The sequence below is a fragment of the Haemaphysalis longicornis genome, unplaced genomic scaffold (genome assembly GCF_048455015.1).
Source record: "Haemaphysalis longicornis isolate Haplotype H1 unplaced genomic scaffold, Haemaphysalis longicornis Haplotype H1 scaffold_2, whole genome shotgun sequence".
NCBI classification, from domain to species: Eukaryota; Metazoa; Arthropoda; class Arachnida; order Ixodida; family Ixodidae; genus Haemaphysalis; species Haemaphysalis longicornis.
The window spans coordinates 116,638,317-116,656,498 of NW_027526295.1; the positions used below are offsets into that span (position 1 = coordinate 116,638,317).

The 18,182-nt window shown below is 46.4% G+C and overlaps 1 protein-coding gene across 2 annotated transcripts; it reads left to right on the forward strand.

The window, feature by feature from the left end:
- The first annotated feature begins 4,314 nt into the window (after positions 1-4,314).
- On the forward strand, positions 4,315-9,568 carry LOC144169136 (defensin BmKDfsin6-like). Of its 2 annotated transcripts, none has more exons than XM_077698163.1 (4): positions 4,315-4,423; positions 6,467-6,535; positions 8,664-8,732; positions 9,263-9,568. In XM_077698163.1, exons 1-4 carry the CDS (start codon positions 4,402-4,404, stop codon positions 9,379-9,381), a joined length of 279 nt encoding a protein of 92 aa, XP_077554289.1. In that variant the 5' UTR covers positions 4,315-4,401; the 3' UTR covers positions 9,382-9,568. The 2 variants fall into 2 exon arrangements, with proteins under 2 accessions (XP_077554289.1, XP_077554290.1); XM_077698164.1 differs by having other exon boundaries at positions 4,336-4,423; positions 8,673-8,732.
- The last annotated feature ends 8,614 nt before the right edge of the window (positions 9,569-18,182 follow it).

Consider the following 18,182-nt stretch of genomic DNA (forward strand, 5'->3'; position numbering starts at 1 on the left):
TAAACGAAGCCATGGTTCGGCCTGTGTGCGCAATCTCGAAGCGGCTTGTTTTAGGGAGTTTCTCATATGGATTGATTGTGGGGTTTAAAGCGCCGAAGCTATACTTGGGCTAAGAGGTAAGCCGTAGTAGAGAGTTCACGAATAATTTTGACCACCTGGCGATCTTTACCGCGCGCAGGAATGTCGACACAGTGGGTTTTCGCTTTTCGCCACCTTCAGAAAAACAGCCTTCGCAGCCGGTATCGAACTCGCGACCTTGTGTTAAGAAGCACAATTCTATAGCCATTGAGCCACCGCCGCGGGCTGTTGTTGATATCGGCCGTTCATTCAATTAGAAAACATGGGTCGGTGGCCAGTGTCAAAGCAGTGACCCCTAGGGTAGCAGCGTGCGCTTGCCATTACTCGTGTTTTCCTGTTCGATTCACAGGTTTGCTTTATGGCGTCAAATATAACAGTGCGTAGAACTTTCCACCTTTACGTAAGCGCCTAAAAACAAGAAAGAGATTTTCCTTGTCGCAATGATAGACTGCATGGGGTAGGCACCGGTAGCTTGACAACGCGTGTTCCTCTTGCGAGAAACCACTGAAATTGCATTCATTTCTCGATTCTCGACGACAGAAAATTCAGCGCAGCTTAAGTGCGTCATTTTTTACAGTGAGGCATTGTTAATAATGTATTCGGGGAAACGTCACAGCGTTGTAACCGAAGCCACAGTTTGCAACAAGTGCCCGAGATGAAGACGATCGCTGGCCTCTTCACTATTTCTGCTGCAATTTAGTGTTAAAGCCCTAGTTCGCCCCCTCTGCGACAATTATTCGGTGCCGTTGATGCGGTGTGGTTGGAAACACTAATTGAATGAAAGAAATTATCAGCCATTCTATTCTGTGAATACGGATGAGCAGTGAAGCAGCTTAGCACATCACACAGAGGCGACACAGCGTTTTGAGCAGCGGCTCGAACCCGTATATTGTGAGCTAAGTAATTATGCCCACAAAATAAAACTTTCCGTAATGATGTAATCGTATCGGCGGTCAATTGTGAAAATATGTCTATTGAGAAAGTTTCCATAAAGCAAGAATTACCGCCGTGTTCCTTAGCGATGGTCCTCCCGTATAAGTCCAAGCACACACAGCATACGGGAATTCTGAAACATTTACAACTTTCCTGTGAACTAATTATGTCAAGTAAATGAAACTCAGAGTTATGTTGCAGTCACATTTGAAGCCATTTTAATTCAACAAGAATTGCAAACTTTCTGCTGAGCACTTGCGATAAAGTTGGATCTAATGCTGCGATGTTGGTGCTGACATGAGACATGCAGGGAAATTCAGCTTTGCTGTAAAACTCTATTGGCTGGGAACACCAGTATGCGCCATCCTAATGCTCCAGTGGCTGCTACGTGTCATGTCGTCATGAAGTCGGGCATACATTGGCCACGAACGGGGTTATAACCGGCATAAAGTCCCATTTGGCAGCGACGGGTTTTCTGGCTGCGCAGGCAGGCGTGCGGTCGCCCGGCGTCCTCACTGTGAAATCGACATCCAAAGTTAGGTGTAACGCTACGCTTTTTGGTTTAACGCTTTAAGTGCAGAGTACTTTAGGCTCCCGGCCTCTCATCGTAGCCCGTCTTCGGTCACGGAATCTCACCACCGCCGTCACGTGGCGTTACATACCCAAACAGAGCACAGCGGCCTCACGCATCTAAACAGGGGCTTCGAAGAGATAGCCGCTTGTTCCTCGAAACAGCATTCCGGCCAAGAGTTAAGAGGTTAATTGGAACAGGAGGTTTGCGTACGCAGAACCGTTCGACGCTCCTTAAACCGCTTGCTCTAGTGCTATCTGTTCCCATCATTTACGCCAAAGAAAGCTGAAGCTACATTTGAGGCTAAATATAGGTTATTAACCGGAAGTCCTCGCGTCCATTCAGGTGGGAATGCTCATTGTGTTGGTTTTTACGATAGTGCGCCAGAAAAAGTGGCCGGCGCGAATAAAAAAAACCACGCGTTCAAAATGGTGTAGAAAGGTTTTAGCATGTGCGAATGAAAGGAGGCACAAGAACAGAACTCCCGCTCGTGCTGTTCCAAGCACAACAAGAATCACAATATAAAGAAAAGGATGCGAGCGGTCGCAAGAGCAAGTATGCGAGCACTGTGACAGCGGGAATATTGAATTCCAATGAACAAAGCTCTGTTCAATTCATCAAGACAAAAGAGAGATAGAGAGTGAAAGAGCGTGAGGGGTGACAGCAAAAAGAGAAGACTGGCGCCTTACCCCGTGTGGCGAATCACTGCTGTGCACTTCCGACAGATTTCACGTTTAGTGTAAGTCTTTCTATTTTTTTAACCGCAGCCCGCAGCGCAACTCAATGAGTTAAAGGTTGCGCGGTACGTCATTACGTTTGACGTTACGGGTACCAATGGCTTCACTTGCAATGAGGAGAACTTCTTGTTGGGCTAGTTGGTGAATAGATGCTATGATTTGAAGCGCCACAAAAACACACGGACGAAGAACAGCGCCTGTCTCGTCTACTCTGTTCTTCGTCCGTGTGGTTTTGTTCTCTTCAAATCATGGCATCTATTCACTGGCAATATTCTCACATACCGACTCCAAGCGATTTGCTGATGACGATGTCACGTGCAGTCAGAAGCTTACGGCCGATGACCACTTCCCATTTGGCTCTTATATCGACACAGCCACCTACACAAATTATTTCACACATAGCACACGTGAGGAGGACAAGGCGTCTTTCACACATTAAAGTTGGATGACATCGCAGTTTTCTGAAGTGGTCCAGCGTGAAATCTCGCACCCCCTTCGTCAAAGATTTACACCAGGTTTGACATCCCGCCCGCTTTAAGTTAGCATGCCACGATTGTGAATTCCATTTTTTTCCATTACGCTCAACAGACTAAGAAGGCTATTACTCACAGCGCGCGATGATGCTTTAAATCTGTAAGGTGCCAAATAAAAAAACGGCAGGCTAGTTGTAAAACGGTACGGCAGCTTGAACCAACCCCTTTCACGCCTTTGTTCAGAGGCGTTCCAAAGCTATACCAGTTAAACATTAAACAGTCTGTGAACACATCTGTATATTGAGTTGTGTCGTGTTTTGTAGAGTTTTACCGACGGTATAGAATGTCTGCAGCCAATTTGGTAGCGATTCGTAAAGATACACGTTTAAACTACATGAATAACTGCTGTAATCAGCCGTGTGTAACTGGATATTTAACGTATAGAAAGCGTTTTCTCAAAAAAATAACACGGCAATAATTTTCGTGCGTTTCTAGGGATGTTTCTAATTTCAATGTAATCGTTTTTTGTTCTCTGCGCTGCTGAGCGCTCTCTCTTTTTCAGTACAGCGCATTAATAACGCCTACTGGTATGATGATCACAGTGTCACCACCCCGAGGCCCATTCGCGAAAACGGTCCGAACTACGGGGATTGTGGGGTTTGATGATAAGCTGGTAAGAAAATTTTGCTTTGTCGCTAAAAGCAGCCGGCCGATTGCTTTTTCACGCAATCGAGCACCATAAGTGCGGCGTGGTACTTTTTGAGCGATTCGTCGCGGAAATTTCACGCGTTCACACAATTTGACTCGAGGTGTATACGCATTAAAACCTAATTATTACGAAAATGCTGTATTTCAATTATTTTCACTACAACTTCTTATGGCCCACTATTCATTCCAAAGGTAGCTAATCACATCCGATTTTATTAAACCGACGCTTAAAACGAAATGAGTTTTTTCTTCAAAGAAATTTGTTATAAAAAGGTACTAGAGTATTTTGGAAGTGCCTAAAATTGCTGCCTTGACTGATTAACTATTCCAGTGAACTCATATGTAACACTATATTCTTGTTCATAACAGCGGGTCAACTTTGCACTATGCCGAAACACGACCCCGTTAAGTGACTACTCTCAGTGATAGCAGCGCAGGGGGATTTCCTTCGACTTACCGCAATATCATTCAACGGCAAGGATATCTACGATACCTTCGTGGTTTTTCCAAGTCCTGGGCATCTCACATCCGCCATCACTGGAAAAACACGCGGCCAACATAATCGCATACTGTTCTGATGAGAAAGCAGCTGAAAAAACAAGGCTAGCATAATCACACACTGTTCTGATGAGCAAGCAGCTGAGAAAACAAGGCCAGTATATTCGCGCACTGTTCTGATGAGCAAGCAGCTCAGAAAACAATTAAACAAAATAGAACACTTTTCTGATGAGCAAGCAGCCATACGTTCGGAGTCACGAGCGCGGATATCTTCGGTTACGCGATAGCGATATCATACAACGTCGCCATCTAATCTGCCACCCCAACATGTTTGTTACGCGGGTATGAAGTCTTCATCCTCAACAGAGGTAGTATAAAAGGCCAGAAGCTGCAGGTACATTTTATGCAGCCATTGAACATTTTGGGTGAGTAATTTATTTTGTAAAATTTTCATTTTGGTATAGCTGAACTTTTAACGTTGTGTTGTGCCCACAACCTTTCCTCCGTATATACCCGCTCCGTATAGCATCTGATCACGACTAACGCTGCTAGTGATGCCGGAGAGTCAGAAGTGATTTTGTTGATTTTACACTGAACATCATGCGAAACGTTTTCAGACGAACGCATCCACATTTTTAAATACGGTAGAATTCTTTGCATGCCGCATTGCCTCTATTTTCAGTGACTGCAAGATGAGAATAAGTCTTTTCTATTGTCTATTTGAATGACGGAAGCTGAGGGAATCCAAACGTTCTTAGAGAGCGAGTGGCCTATGGTGTATTGCATTAAACTCAGATCGACGATGTCAGTTACCTTGTTATGTACACACACACACACACACACACACACACACACACACATATATATATATATATATATATATATATATATATATATATATATATATATATATATATATATATATATAATATATATATATATATATATATATATATATATATATATATATATGTATATATGTATGTATATATGTCTATATATATGTATGTATATATGTATATATATATGTATGTATATATGTATATATATGTATGTATATATGTATGTATATATGTATGTATATATGTATATATATATGTATATATATATGTATATATTGTCACGGGACGTGGCGGACAATCCCCGTGGCGCTATGGCCCACGACCAAGGATGGTGACGACGAAGAAGAGCTGTGTGCCCCGCGCTGCCAGGCCGGGCTCGGTTTTGGCATTATGTAAATAGTTCTTAAACCATTATGTAAATACATCGCTTCATCGCTACATGGTCCGTGTCATCTGCCGCCACGTAACAATATATACATGCACGACTGCAAATTGTTCCGCTAGCTCACGAAGTTCTAGGCATGAATCTAACAAGGTACCTGAAACCGGTGATCGGAGTTTAATGCAATACACGATACGCCACTCGCTCACTAAGAACGTTTAGATGGAAAGCCATGCTCCACCCATTCACAGCCCGCTTTGTTTAGAGCATTTGCGATTTCCAGTGTTCGTTCAAAGTATAGCCAGCCTGTGAGTAGTCCGAATGTACATCACTTTCTTTCTGTAGGTATACTTGTCTAGTTCACTCCTTGCCGCACAAGCAAAAGGTGGGCGTGTCAATTGGGGGCAGAGTAAACAAAAGTATCCGCATTGTGCTCTCGTTTTGATTTTATTTTATTGTTGCGTTTAACGAGCCGAAGCAACGCAGGCGATGAGGCGCGCCGTAGTGGAGGGCTCCGGATTAATTTAGACCCCCTGGGGTCTTTAGCGTGCGCCGAAATCACCTACACGTGGGGGTTTTTGCTTTTCGCCTGCATCGCACAAGCAGCCGCCATGGCCGGGAGTCGAACCCATGACGTCGTGCCCAGAAGCGCAACGCCTTAGCCACTGAGCCATCGCGGCGGGTTCCCTGGTTTTTAATGTTTGTTGTTTTTTGTTGGGTCAGTGAGATCAGTGGTCTGTTACTAAGCATGACGAGTTTTTTTGGAAATTATACGTCGCCGTATTTACAAGGTGTGTCTTTGAGGATGACTATTTTTTTCACGTTTATCGGCTCATTCTGCTCATATGGAACGTCGGCAGTGCGCGAAATGTTGTGTCTTAACAAGTATGAAACTTTTTTTTATCTGGGCTTGCTAGTGTGTCTTCATACAGAAAAAATGCAATGATTTAAGAGTGCCAATAGAAACGTGGCAACTATCGTGTCAATGGGATGGTTTCTTGCATACCCCCATCGCACAGTGCACCATAATTGCTTACTTTTTAGCTGTATGAAACGAATGAAATATTTTACCACCATTTCATATTTAAAATCGACGCGGGTATGTTTGCAGACTTGATTTCCCACTTACTTCTTAAAAGGGATCTAAATTTAACCGAATATAAAGAATGATTCTCCAATTTATATCCAAATTTACGCTATGGGTTATTCTACATGAAAGGCTATCGCTGAAACTTTTCTTGCAGGTGTCATTGTCCTGCTGAATACCAACATGAAGGTTTTCTCGGCTCTTTTTCTGATGGTGCTCTTACTGGGTAAGTTTCACTGCAATTGTCCAAACAATTACAGAACAGAACACACGAAAGAATAGTTTAGGTTCAAACATTCGTCAAGTGATATTCAAATAAAAGGTAACCGCCAGCCGAGAAGTTAGTACTAAAGCATGCAAAACGGGCTTAGAGCCGTCAGAAATCACATCTTTTGGCGGAGAACCCTTTCTGCTGAATGTAGGCTCCGCGAACCCATGTTCGCCTGCTCGGTTTTTGCCACCACTCGAGGGAAGCGCGCGGACGCAATCATGGTGTCCCTGTCATTGGGTGAAAATGCTGCAATGCTCATTTCAACCACCGTTATAGCCGACAGACATTAGAATTACCCGAATGTAATTATAAGACACAACTACTTCTTCATTGATACCGCGTAGTATTTGCCTTCCAGCTTTAACAATTATATTGATACTTCTAATTTTTGCGCTAGTTTAAACTTAATCAACCACTATTTAGGCGCCAACATACGGCAATGTTGCCAGATTTTATACGTTTGGAAACATAGTTCTTGAAACCAAGGCCGCTGCGTGCTTGCAGTTGAGGGCGGAACACTTATCTGCAATCATGTGCCGATGACTGCACGGCAAGTGTCTGTTAAGTCGGAAAGGATCAGCACCTAAAAAAGCAGCGCTAATTTTGTATGCACGTATTTTTCTGTCATGGCTCTCCAAGTGGCTGTTTTATTTCTTAATTGAATTGAATCTCATCTCGAAAAAGTGCACATGATACATGAATTGTTACAAGCAAACTATGGGGTCCGAAGGTAAAGAACCGAGGCGGGACTTCTCGTGCTGGTAGTTGAACATCTAAAAAAAGCAAAGAGCACAAGCTATTTTGTTGATCCGAAAAAAAACGATAACAGAAGAAGCACTCATCACAAAAAGTTAAAAAAAAGAAACGAGGCGCCAAGTATTCTATTAACTACGTTAAAAAATATTTTTATGAGCAGGGACACGAACAACATGGGTGATAACGTCACATTCTGCCAGAGTGGCGGGACGACCAGAGTAGGGGGACGACGAGGAAGAAATAAAGAATGTTTTTTTATTGTCAGCATAACCGATGTATCTGCCCAATATCACCTCAAGCACAGGCTTGGCTAAACGCACACTTGCTCAGTATCCGCCGTCAGCGTGGCGATATCGGCATTCCGGACCCGCCCTAGTGAAGCAGCTCGGCGGGAAATATTCGCGCGGTGGGCACACACCACTTGCGTGCTACGGCTCAAAGCCTCCCATTCCCGCGAAACGCTGAGAGGAGACGCCCGGGCTACACCTCATCTATGGACTAGGCGAGGGCGGCGCTCCTCTTACCTATGCTCGCGAAGAGTCACGTGGTCAGGCTGCTACCCAGCTCAGCAGGGCGCATGCGCAATGGCGCCGGCGGCGGCAGAGCTCGGTGCGGCGAGTGACGGGATGCATTGCCAAGGGTGCGACAAAGCTGAGATCAAATGTGGGTCACATTTTTGCGACGGTGAAAGTCGGCTTGACTAGGAAAGAAAGTTTCGTTTTAAAAATCAGCGAACGGCAAAATAATGCCGATAAACGTTTACAAACACAAGAAAAAATGATCATCACTACGGTATTGACAAGATGCAATCGCTCCATGGAACTCGTGCCTGCAGCTGGCGTCGTCGCTAGTGCAATGACCTCTCAGCGTCTCAATGAAAGCCAATTGCAAAACAGGGTCGCTGAGGAAAGTGCGCTTCAGAAGATGCTAGAGAACACACATACACGGAGCGCCGTGGCATGCGCTCGCTCCCTGCAGACAAAAGCACCACCACGCTAAACGGAAGCAACCATTGTGACTCGATGATAAGACGGGATACATTTCCAAAAAGATGGCATAATGAGGAGAGCGCATCCTTGCCAGCAGACACATATCACGTAGCACTAACTAATAGATGTTTTCTCTATACACACATGCAAATCCAAGTGTGTGTGAATTTCCAGAATTCCGTAACAAAGCTGTGGTGTCTGTTAAAAAAAGGTTGAATTGATTGCCACTTGTTATACCAATTCAGGTTAAATTGGGGTAGCTGAAAAGGTGTAAATACTTCTTTTATTGTAAACAACGGCTTTGATATATCTGTGCGCGAAAAAGCTCATTCGGCCAGTTCTTGCAGCTTTCCTGGCTTTTGCTGCTGGAGACGAGGAAGATTCATCCAAGCCACTTGTCCGCGTCCGTGAGTAAAATACTAATCCTTGGTTACTAATTAAAATAGACGAAGAGTCTTCTCGTAATATGCGACGAAGACCAATTCTGTATACACGCAAACAAACTCTGCTTACCCGAACTGTAACTTGCGATATACCTCTGCAAAACGTGAAAGAATTGCCAAGGAATGTTTTGAGCAGTGAAAATTTAAAACAAGAATGAAGTGTAAGCGGCAGTTTCTCAGTACTACCACTTGTTCTAAACGTAAGTTTGTTATTGATGTCACTGTTGTCCTGCCATATTTGCTTCTAGATTTGCATAATACATACACGGACATAAAACTGAAAATAAATTGAAACTGCCTTCCAACCAAACAATACGTTTTGTTTCACTTGAAAACTTAGTTTCAGTTTTATCACTCGACCTCTTCTGCCTGTGCTTTTAGTGTAAGCCGTGTCATTTTTTCATAAATGGGGAGTCGCATGATGATGTGTCGAAAGAACCTGGTTAATATTCTCATAAAGTGGATTAAGACATGCGTGATGCGCATATTTGCAGGTCGTGGCTTTGGGTGTCCGTTCGATGAAAGGGAGTGTCATGCTCACTGCCAGAGCGTCGGACGCAGAGGCGGCTACTGCGGAAACTTCAGGATGACTTGTTACTGCTACCAGAACTAGGGCCGTATTCTGAGTCCCTTCTCCACTCCATTTGCTCCCTCCACTCGGCTTGGGGGAAGACTCCGCAATTGTTATGCATGGGGAAATCGATTTCAAGGATTTCCTCGACCGGAGGCTCGAGTGGAGCCACGACTCTGAGTACCTGGGCTAGTCTCTGTTAGACAAAAATAAACGATTCTCTCAAGTGCGTACTTCGTTTTATTTTGGGGGTCCAAGTTTCGCAGTTCAGCTTGCACAGATGCTGTTGTTTTGGTACATTCCTCCAGTTCTTCCTCTCTCTCTTCTGCAGACTCTCTCTCTCTCTCTCTCTTTTGCCTTAAAGAGGATGTCCTCGACTCTATTTCAGTGCATTCATGGGTTGTTCTAATTTCTCTAACTTTATAGCGGGCTCTCCAGAAGGGCGAAACTACCAAGGCGAAATTGGCAAAGACGCCAGTGCTGTACGAGTAAACCAGGCAGGCGTTCCGCAGGGCTCGGTGATCTCACCAGCCCTTTTTAATATAGCTGTGCACCAGCTACCCAGACGTCCTGCGGAAGTACCGGGCCTGAAACACGCGGTGTATGCCGACGATGTCACTGTGTGGGCGCATCAAGGACCCATCGGTGAGCAGGAGGACGTGTTACCCTCAACATCATAATTGATTACGCGACGGAAACAGGTTTAAAAACTACCCCAGACAAAAACCGGCTTCGTCGTCATTCATGGAGGCCGACCAACCACTGTAAAACAGGAAGAAAAGAAGTCTTTTAAACTTTACATCGGTGATCGACCCATAACTCGGAAATATACTATCCGAATACTCGGTATGCACCTTTACGAGAACTGCACAGCCAGCACTTGGTTCCAACGCGTTACGAGCAAACAAATCCTGCACGCTTTACGCAGAATCTCTAACTGTATGAACGTCAAATTCGGCAGTTTACTCAAACTTTCCTCGTCTGCCGTATCATGTATTCTCTGCGATATGATCCGGCCAACCATACGCAAATACTCGCGTTCGATCGGCTACTTAAGGAGGCCAAGCGCATGGTTACTGGACTTCCAAGGTACACACGCCTCGATGCGATCAAGAGCTGTAGCAAGCGCAACAACCTGCCTGAGCTCGTCGACATGCAAATCCGTACACGCGAGACGAGGCTTCGCGCGACAACTTCCGGGTGGTACACGTGTATGCTCCTTGGTTATGATATCCACAAATTGCCCACTCTGCCCAACATAACGCCGCCGTGGGAAGTCACTGTACTCACCGATGGCAAGCCACTTCTACATAATATGAACCATAGTCAGCGAGTGCGGCGCCTTGCGTATGCCAAGAGTAATGCTAAGGCTACGAGATTCCTCCCCTTGGCTGAACGCATGGAATACGCAGACGCTGCACTTTCAGTACACAGTACCAACAACACTTGCTATGCCAATGCTTGGTAGGACCAGACAATGGGATGCCAGAACCGACGCCACCCTGTATCAACAGTTGTGATGTACAGCAGCAGAGAACAGCTAATGACAATTTTAGATTATGTAGATTGGGCCCTCGAAATTTCATCTGAAACTAGCTCTGGTCACCATCGTAGGTACCCTCATTCCCAGGCTACCCATCGGGCATGCCCTAATGTTCCTTACACAGATCACGTACTGCAGAAGATCCAGCACCAGGCGTGCCTTACTCCGTGAACGCGGTGAAGATTTCACCATCCTCCGGGTCCTCTCGCATAGGGGCATCTCGGGAAAAGAGAAGGCTTATATATTAGCGCACGCTCATCGTTGCACCGCGCTAGCCAGAGCCTCCAATAACACTTTTCTTCTCCTAGCTACCCCATGCGAGCTGCCAGATGCTATGGCGGACACGCATTTGACAAAACAACGTAGTGGCTGCGTCAACGCAGTAGGCAACCCATTTTCTATACCGCGGGTCCCGTCGAAGGTATTCACACGGCGAGAGTCAGCCATCCTCTGATCTCCCTCTCGGAGATCGCTAGTTTCGAGTCCGCTTCCAGAATCACCATGCGCCCATCTCCTGCCTTTTGACCGTCCCCGGCCAAGGCCACGTGGTCCGGCTGCACCTGAGTCGGCCTCACCTCCTCGCCCGGATCCCTTTCGACCGGTTCCCCTGCTTCGATACACAATTTTGCGGCGGTCGTACTTGACCCCATCGCTGACCAGCGTTGCCTGTCCGCCATCGTTTTCTTCGGGGCCAAGCACTCCGCACGCCAGTCTCGCTGCGCAACCCATTCTTCGCTGAAATGTCGTCCCACCGCTAGCTTCCTTCCATTTGCAGCAACCTCTTTTCGAGTGTCTGCCGCTGCTTTCTTGCATGCCGCAGCTGCTCCTGCAGCTCAGTACTTGAAACCTAAGCTGCTGATTTTCGTCATTGAGCCGGTTGAGGCGCGACGCTAGTACACACACTCTGCGCCTAAAGGCCTGCCCTTCCGTATCCTCGACCGCCTCGAACCTCGTCTCCTCGAGCGGGTATTTGTGCTTACTCCCCGTGCACAGAAAACCCGGCTACTTCTTCGAAGTCATGGTAGCACGCGCCAAGGGTTGTTCTACTCTAACCTTTTAGCACTGCCGCGTTCTGCCGTGCACTCCACTCTAATAAAAAATAACACACACCGTGTGATGCTTTCCTAGAGCATCAATTCTTTTCTCACTAAGTATTAACCAGAAACACTAACTAAACACGTTTAAACTATCACGTACAGCAACCGCATGTAAGATTTGATTCGCTTGGTCACTTCCCTATACTGATTACTGAGACATCTTGCCTCATTCCACCTAACCCTATTCAGTAACAGTTCATCGGCTTTCTCTAAAGCATTGCCACTCTAAAAACAAAATGTCAAAACTAAAACACATATATGTCTTTGTCGTCGATGCGTCCGCCGCGCTCTGTACGACCGTCGACCTCCACAGCCGACACAAGCCACCCGGCATACAGACACCAGTTTGGGGATAAAACGTAGCCCAACCTGACGGAACGCACCGTCCTTACACGGGAAGTTTTCGGCACGGTGGCTACTATTGTCAAGGCTGCGATGGGCAGGCCGCTATCTATAAAGCCAGTCGTGGGCAGGATACGGTTGGAGGTACAAAATCTGCGCTGTGGACAAGTGAGTTGCTACCTGTTTGTTCGGGCGTGCCTTGCGTGCGTGCCCGCGTAGAATACCTCGCGCACGCAATGAGGGCCGTTTTTCTCATTTACTTTAAAGGCGAGAACGCTAGCGTGTGCAACTTCTGCGACATACTGATGATTGCCGAGGGCCCTATTGTCGACTTGCGGAATTCTTCGGGAATTCGCCAGGCTTTCTCGGAGGTTTAAGACAGGCAATCACTGATGTCCGCAGGTGTAGTCGTGACGAAATTTCGTGTAATTTGATATCGAGTTCTATATAATCTCCACAAAGGTATTTTTATTCCATTGAACAGGTAAACTAAAATTTGATAGGTATTATAAGAAAAAAAGCGGAAACAAACGCCACTGAAAGAAACTTCTTTTAATGAAGAAATAAGCCAAATACCGGAAGGCGGGGTATTGCAGCCTATCCAGTTGCAAGTAAAGGTATGTGTTAAACTCTACATCGCGCTTTTAAATGCAAAGCATCTCTTGCTCTCGGCTCCGTCGTCCGTCGTCCCTCCATCCGCCGGCCCAGGAAGACACCGGCAACACTGCCGCTCCAGGAGCCCTTTAAGGGTAAGACACCACCGGGCGTTCAGCAAGCCGAGCCTGCGCAGTGGGGGTGTGGACTGCGCAACAACGACAAGGTAGGGACATAGCCCCGTCGCATCTAATAAAATTACACCATCTTCCCGTAGGGGAACCCTGAGTAGTATGCGAAACAGCCATGGGCTCAACGCAATTTCCCATTTCGTAGTTAAGGTAAATGAAAAGTGTCGTATTTACCATGGAAACCAAACTGTAAATATAAAGGTATCTACTTGCCTCTACCTAACGGAAACGACGAACTGAAAACCAATGGGCACTTGAATCGACCCCATGGCTGCGTTTCATATTACTCAGGGTTCGCACGGGAAGAGGGTGTAATTTTTTGTTCAGTATTTTGTTTTTCATTATGTAATAACACAGTAATAGAGGCTCCCGTTTTAATGTTATATTGCAAATTGCATTTTACCTTAACATTTTCAAGGTCATCAGCGTTTCTGCCGTCACCAACGGGAAAGCCGTGACTATCAGCTCTGTGATGACATATTATTCGCGCAACGCTCCGCCTGAAAATGTACAGTTTTTCTTAAGCCGCCTATTATATTAGCTCAAAACGCTTCAACTCAAAAACTCCCACCTCCCCTCGCGGGAACCCCTGTGTAGATGCGACGCATAGGCGGAGCGGCGAAGGGACCGCTTTTTATAGCGCGCATAACGTTGAGGGGACTGTGTAAGCCGGTCCCAGTCGATGACGACGTTGGCGTACTTGGAAAGCGTCGTGTACTCTAGGTGTTTGAGGCAAGCGTGGATGTTGCTTCGCCGGAGAACGGCACACTGGTTATATGCGCAGCGCGCCCGAAGGAGAGGAAACCGCGGAAGAGAGAGTACTGCACATGCGCCGGCCCCAGCGGGTCTTCCGCGGCTATGACGCAACGTGCCGCGGCTATAACGCAACACAATCCACTTTATTCCAATCAAATCCAAATCCAATCCAATCCAATCCAATCCAAGCTAAGCCAAGTCAAGCCAAGCTCAGCCAAGCCAAGCCAAGCCAATACAAACCAAGCCAATCCAATCGAATCCAATCCAATGCCCCTCGCGAGAGAGTGTTCGCTATCGGAAAGGAGAGGGGGTGAGCGGCGGAGAGCGCTTCTGGCGCGGCAAGGAGAATGGGGGAGGGGCGGACAACGCCGACGACGACGACGCCAGAGGGACAAGACGAGTGAATGAGATGCTCTGCATCTAATAAGCAATCTAATAATGAAACGCCATCCTCATACATCGACCCTCGACCACTGGAACCTTCCACGCTGACTTTAATTGCGCACTACTCTCTAGAAAGCCGTCTAGCGCGAGCAGTTTAGAGCCGTGAGCCTGCTCTCCTCACCCCAAGTGGCCTCTTCCGCCTTCGTAAGGAGCCAACCAGCTTCAACTTGAACGGTTTATTTTCAAGATGTCCCAAGCTACGAATATCCCACCCTCTACTCCCACTTCCCCCACTTGACCTAGCGTCTTCCTGATGTAATAAAGGCTATCTGCTCCACCTGCTTATTTTTACAGTATTTAAAACATGGCTTTGAAGTCCGCTTAAGGGAATATGGACGAATGCATTCCGTTTTCTTTTATGATAGAGAGAGCTGCGGGGCCCCTTGAGATACTGGTACATCAAAATATTAACTACGATTTTATTTAGTTTTGTTAAAGCGAAAATAAATCTTTATTTATATGCTGAACAATCTCTGACTTAAAATCAGTTGAAATTATATTTCTTTTGATAGTGGGACAGCACTAAACAGCAGACATTGGAAACTGTGCATCGTGTAAATTCGTGGTTCCCAAGCTGCCAAAAATTATTCGACCAATTCAGGGGCATAAAGCAAAGCAAAGTCGACGAAGCTTGTAGCATCTCAAAGGAGTTACAAAAAATTGGGCGGAAGTGACGTCATTTTAGAGGTCCATGCACACTGTTGCTTTATTTGTTTGCAGCTACAGGTGCTAAGTGTTGCTAAAGGTCACAAAAAATCATTTCGGCGCTTGGACTGAGCTACGGGCATGAACGAAATTTGTGGAGGCGAAGGCGAGCATTGCTGATTGCAACAAATTTCGGGGTCTTCAGGATTCTTCGGTTGCCCCTTTGTACCCGATAAATTGCTATCTGAACGTAAGTGGAAACAGAGAAGGCGAGACGCCGCCGAGGAGGATGAGAGAGGGTAGTCAGCTCCTTGGACATCCTGACAATGCGGGCGAAGCTTAACACTTACTTAGAGGCATCTGCTGAGTATTTGTTTGCTACGTGTGCCGAGCTGTTGCAGATTCTACTGGCAATTACATAAACTTGTGTGAGTACTACGCAGCCTAAATAAGCGAAATTGCAAAGTCCATTTTCCGGTCTACAGTATTACAACACGCGGCGTCTTCTCTACCGATCCCAAAGAGGGCATGGCCCATTGGATAATGTTGCAATATTAACATAATTGCCTGGGAGGAAATACATAAATTTTAATGAAGTGCTTTCCACCCAATTTTAATACAAAACTATGTGCATGGTAGAAAGAAACATCGAAGACTGGAGTTTCAAGCAAAATGTAAGTTGTGTTCATTGTCCCAGCTTTTCTGATGCAAACAAACAGAATTTGAGCTACCGGCTTGCAGAGCGCCTCACTTAAGGTGGCTTAAGGTGGCTTGAAGGGAACCGGACAGGAAGTACACTGGGAATATTACTGATCTCAAACTGTTGCTCGCCTGCACAAAAGCCAGTGCGGGGCAGGGAGAGTGGAGGGGGAATGAAAGTACATGGGAGAGTGTCAAAGAGGCAGGGAAAACCCCAAAATTAAAAGAAAATAATGTCAGCATCTCCACTTTGATGATGGCGAGGGTGCGGAGTACGGGGACTCAAAATGACATCCAAGTTGCGTCCCAAGTGACAACCGATTAGCGCCTCGACCGTTATTCTATTTGAGCTATGAGTTGCACCATCATTATTCCATAAATGAAACTGCAACTCACGGCTCAAATCGAATTTCGCTTGATTTTTGCTTGACGCTGGAGTGCGCACGGATGGACTCCGACGGATTTTGAGAGGTCCTAATGTACTCCGCACCGTTACAGGCGAGGGAGTAAGCCGTTTGACCCTGGCGTACTCACTCACTGTCGTAGCCCAATGGGTAAGACGACTGACACTAACTCTGTCTAGTCTACCAAACACAGGCTCCAATCCTCAATCCTTCCGGTGCCTGCGTGATTTTTTGCGATTGTAAATGCTATGCGCACGGACGCGGACGGACATTGTGCAGTCCTAAGATGCTCTGCACGTAAAACGTCAAGCTACGGAGCAGTGAATCTTTAAGAAGGCCGTATCTTGACTCGCGAACGCAACTACTCCTTGGGCGTTGGCTGTAATCTAGGAGCGGTTTGTTTTAGGATTCTGCTGACAGGGATTAATAAGGGAGTTTAGAGCGCCGAAACTGCCCCTGGGCTGAGAGGTAAGCCGTAGTGGAGAGCTCAGGAATACTTTTAGCCACCTGAGGATCGTTAACTCGCGCAGAAATCTCGAGACACGGGCGTTTTACTTTTTTCCGCCTTAAGAAAACAGCCTCCGCGGCGGGGATCATACTCGCCACGTTGGGTTCAGCAGCACAATTCCATAGCCACTAAGCCGCCGCAGCGGGCTGGTGATATCGGCCGTTCATTCAATGACAAAACAAGGGGTCGGTGGCTAATGTCAAAGCAGGAATCCCTACGGTTGCAACGTGCGCTTGCCATAAATCATGGTTTGCTGCGCGGTCCGTAGGTTCGCTTTATGAAGCTCATATATAACAGCGCTTAGCACTTTCCACCTGCTTGCAAGCGCCTAGTAACAAGACAGATAATTTCCGGGTCGCGATGACAGAGTGCAAGGGGTTCGCACCAGCACCTTGACAACGTGTTTTCCTCCTAGCTGCGAGAAACCACTGAAATTACAATAATTTCTCGATTCTCGACTCCAGAAAATTCAGTGAAGCTGCTGTGTGCCATTTTTTTACAGTGAGGCATTGTTAATAATGAATTTTGGGGGGACGTCAAAATGTTCTAATCGAAGACACAGTTTGCCACAAGTGCCCGAGATGGAGACCATCGGTGACCTCTCCACCATTCAAGCTGCAATTGTAGTGTTAAAGCACTATTTCTCCCCCTCTGGGACAATGTCTCGGTGCTTTGGATTCGGTCTGGTACGAAGCACTAATTTGATAAAAAAAATTTGAGCCATTCTATTCTGTGAATCTGGTTCACCAGTAAAGCTGTTTAGCCCACCATAATTCGACACAGCCTTTTCAGCAGCGGCTGGAACCTATATACTGTGAACTAATTATGCCCAGCTAATAAAACTTTCCGTAATGATAGAGTCATATCTCCGGCGAATTTTCTAGGTATGATTGTTGAGAAAGCTTACAATAAAACAAGAATTACAGCCGTGTTTCCTACCGATGCTTCTCTTGTAGAAGTCCAAGCAGTTACAGCATACAGGAATGCTGAAACATTTACAACTTTGCGGTGATATAATTCTGTCAAGTAAATGAATTTAGAAGTTATGATGGAGTCATCTTTGCAGCCATTTTATTTCAGCAAGAACTGCAAACTTTCTGCAGATGACTTGCGATAAAGGTGGCTCCTGTGCTGCAAGGTTTGGGCTGGCAGGAGACATGCACGGAAATTCAGCTTTGCTGTAAAACTTCATTGGCTGCAGGCGCCAGTATTCGCCATCCTAATACTCCAGAAGCTGCTACGTGTGGCGTTGCCGCGAAGTCGGGATTACACTGGCCGGGAGCGGGGGTACAACCGGCGTAGTGTTCCATTTCGCAGCGCCGGTTTTCTGGCTGCGCAGGCAGGCGTGCGTTCGCCCGGCGATCCGACTGTGATATCGACGGCCTACGTTAGGTGTAACGCTACGCTTTGGGGTTTAACGTTTTAAGTGGAGAGCACTTTAGGGTCGCGGCCTTTCATTGTATCCCGTCCTCTGCCACGGAATCTCGCCACCGCATTCACGCCGCGTCACGTACTCAAATAAGGCTTCGAAAAGAAACCCGCTGGTTCCTAGATTCGGCATTCCGGCCAAGAGTTAAGAAGATACTTGGAACAAGAGGCTTATATACGCAGGACCGCTCG

Coding starts and splice junctions, on each gene's coding strand:
- LOC144169136 (XM_077698163.1), top strand. CDS start 4,402: ATGCAGCCATTGAACATTTTGG. Junction 6,536..8,663: donor TCTGATGGTGCTCTTACTGG/GTAAGTTTCACT, acceptor TCATTCGGCCAG/TTCTTGCAGCTTTCCTGGCT. Junction 8,733..9,262: donor CAAGCCACTTGTCCGCGTCC/GTGAGTAAAATA, acceptor GCATATTTGCAG/GTCGTGGCTTTGGGTGTCCG.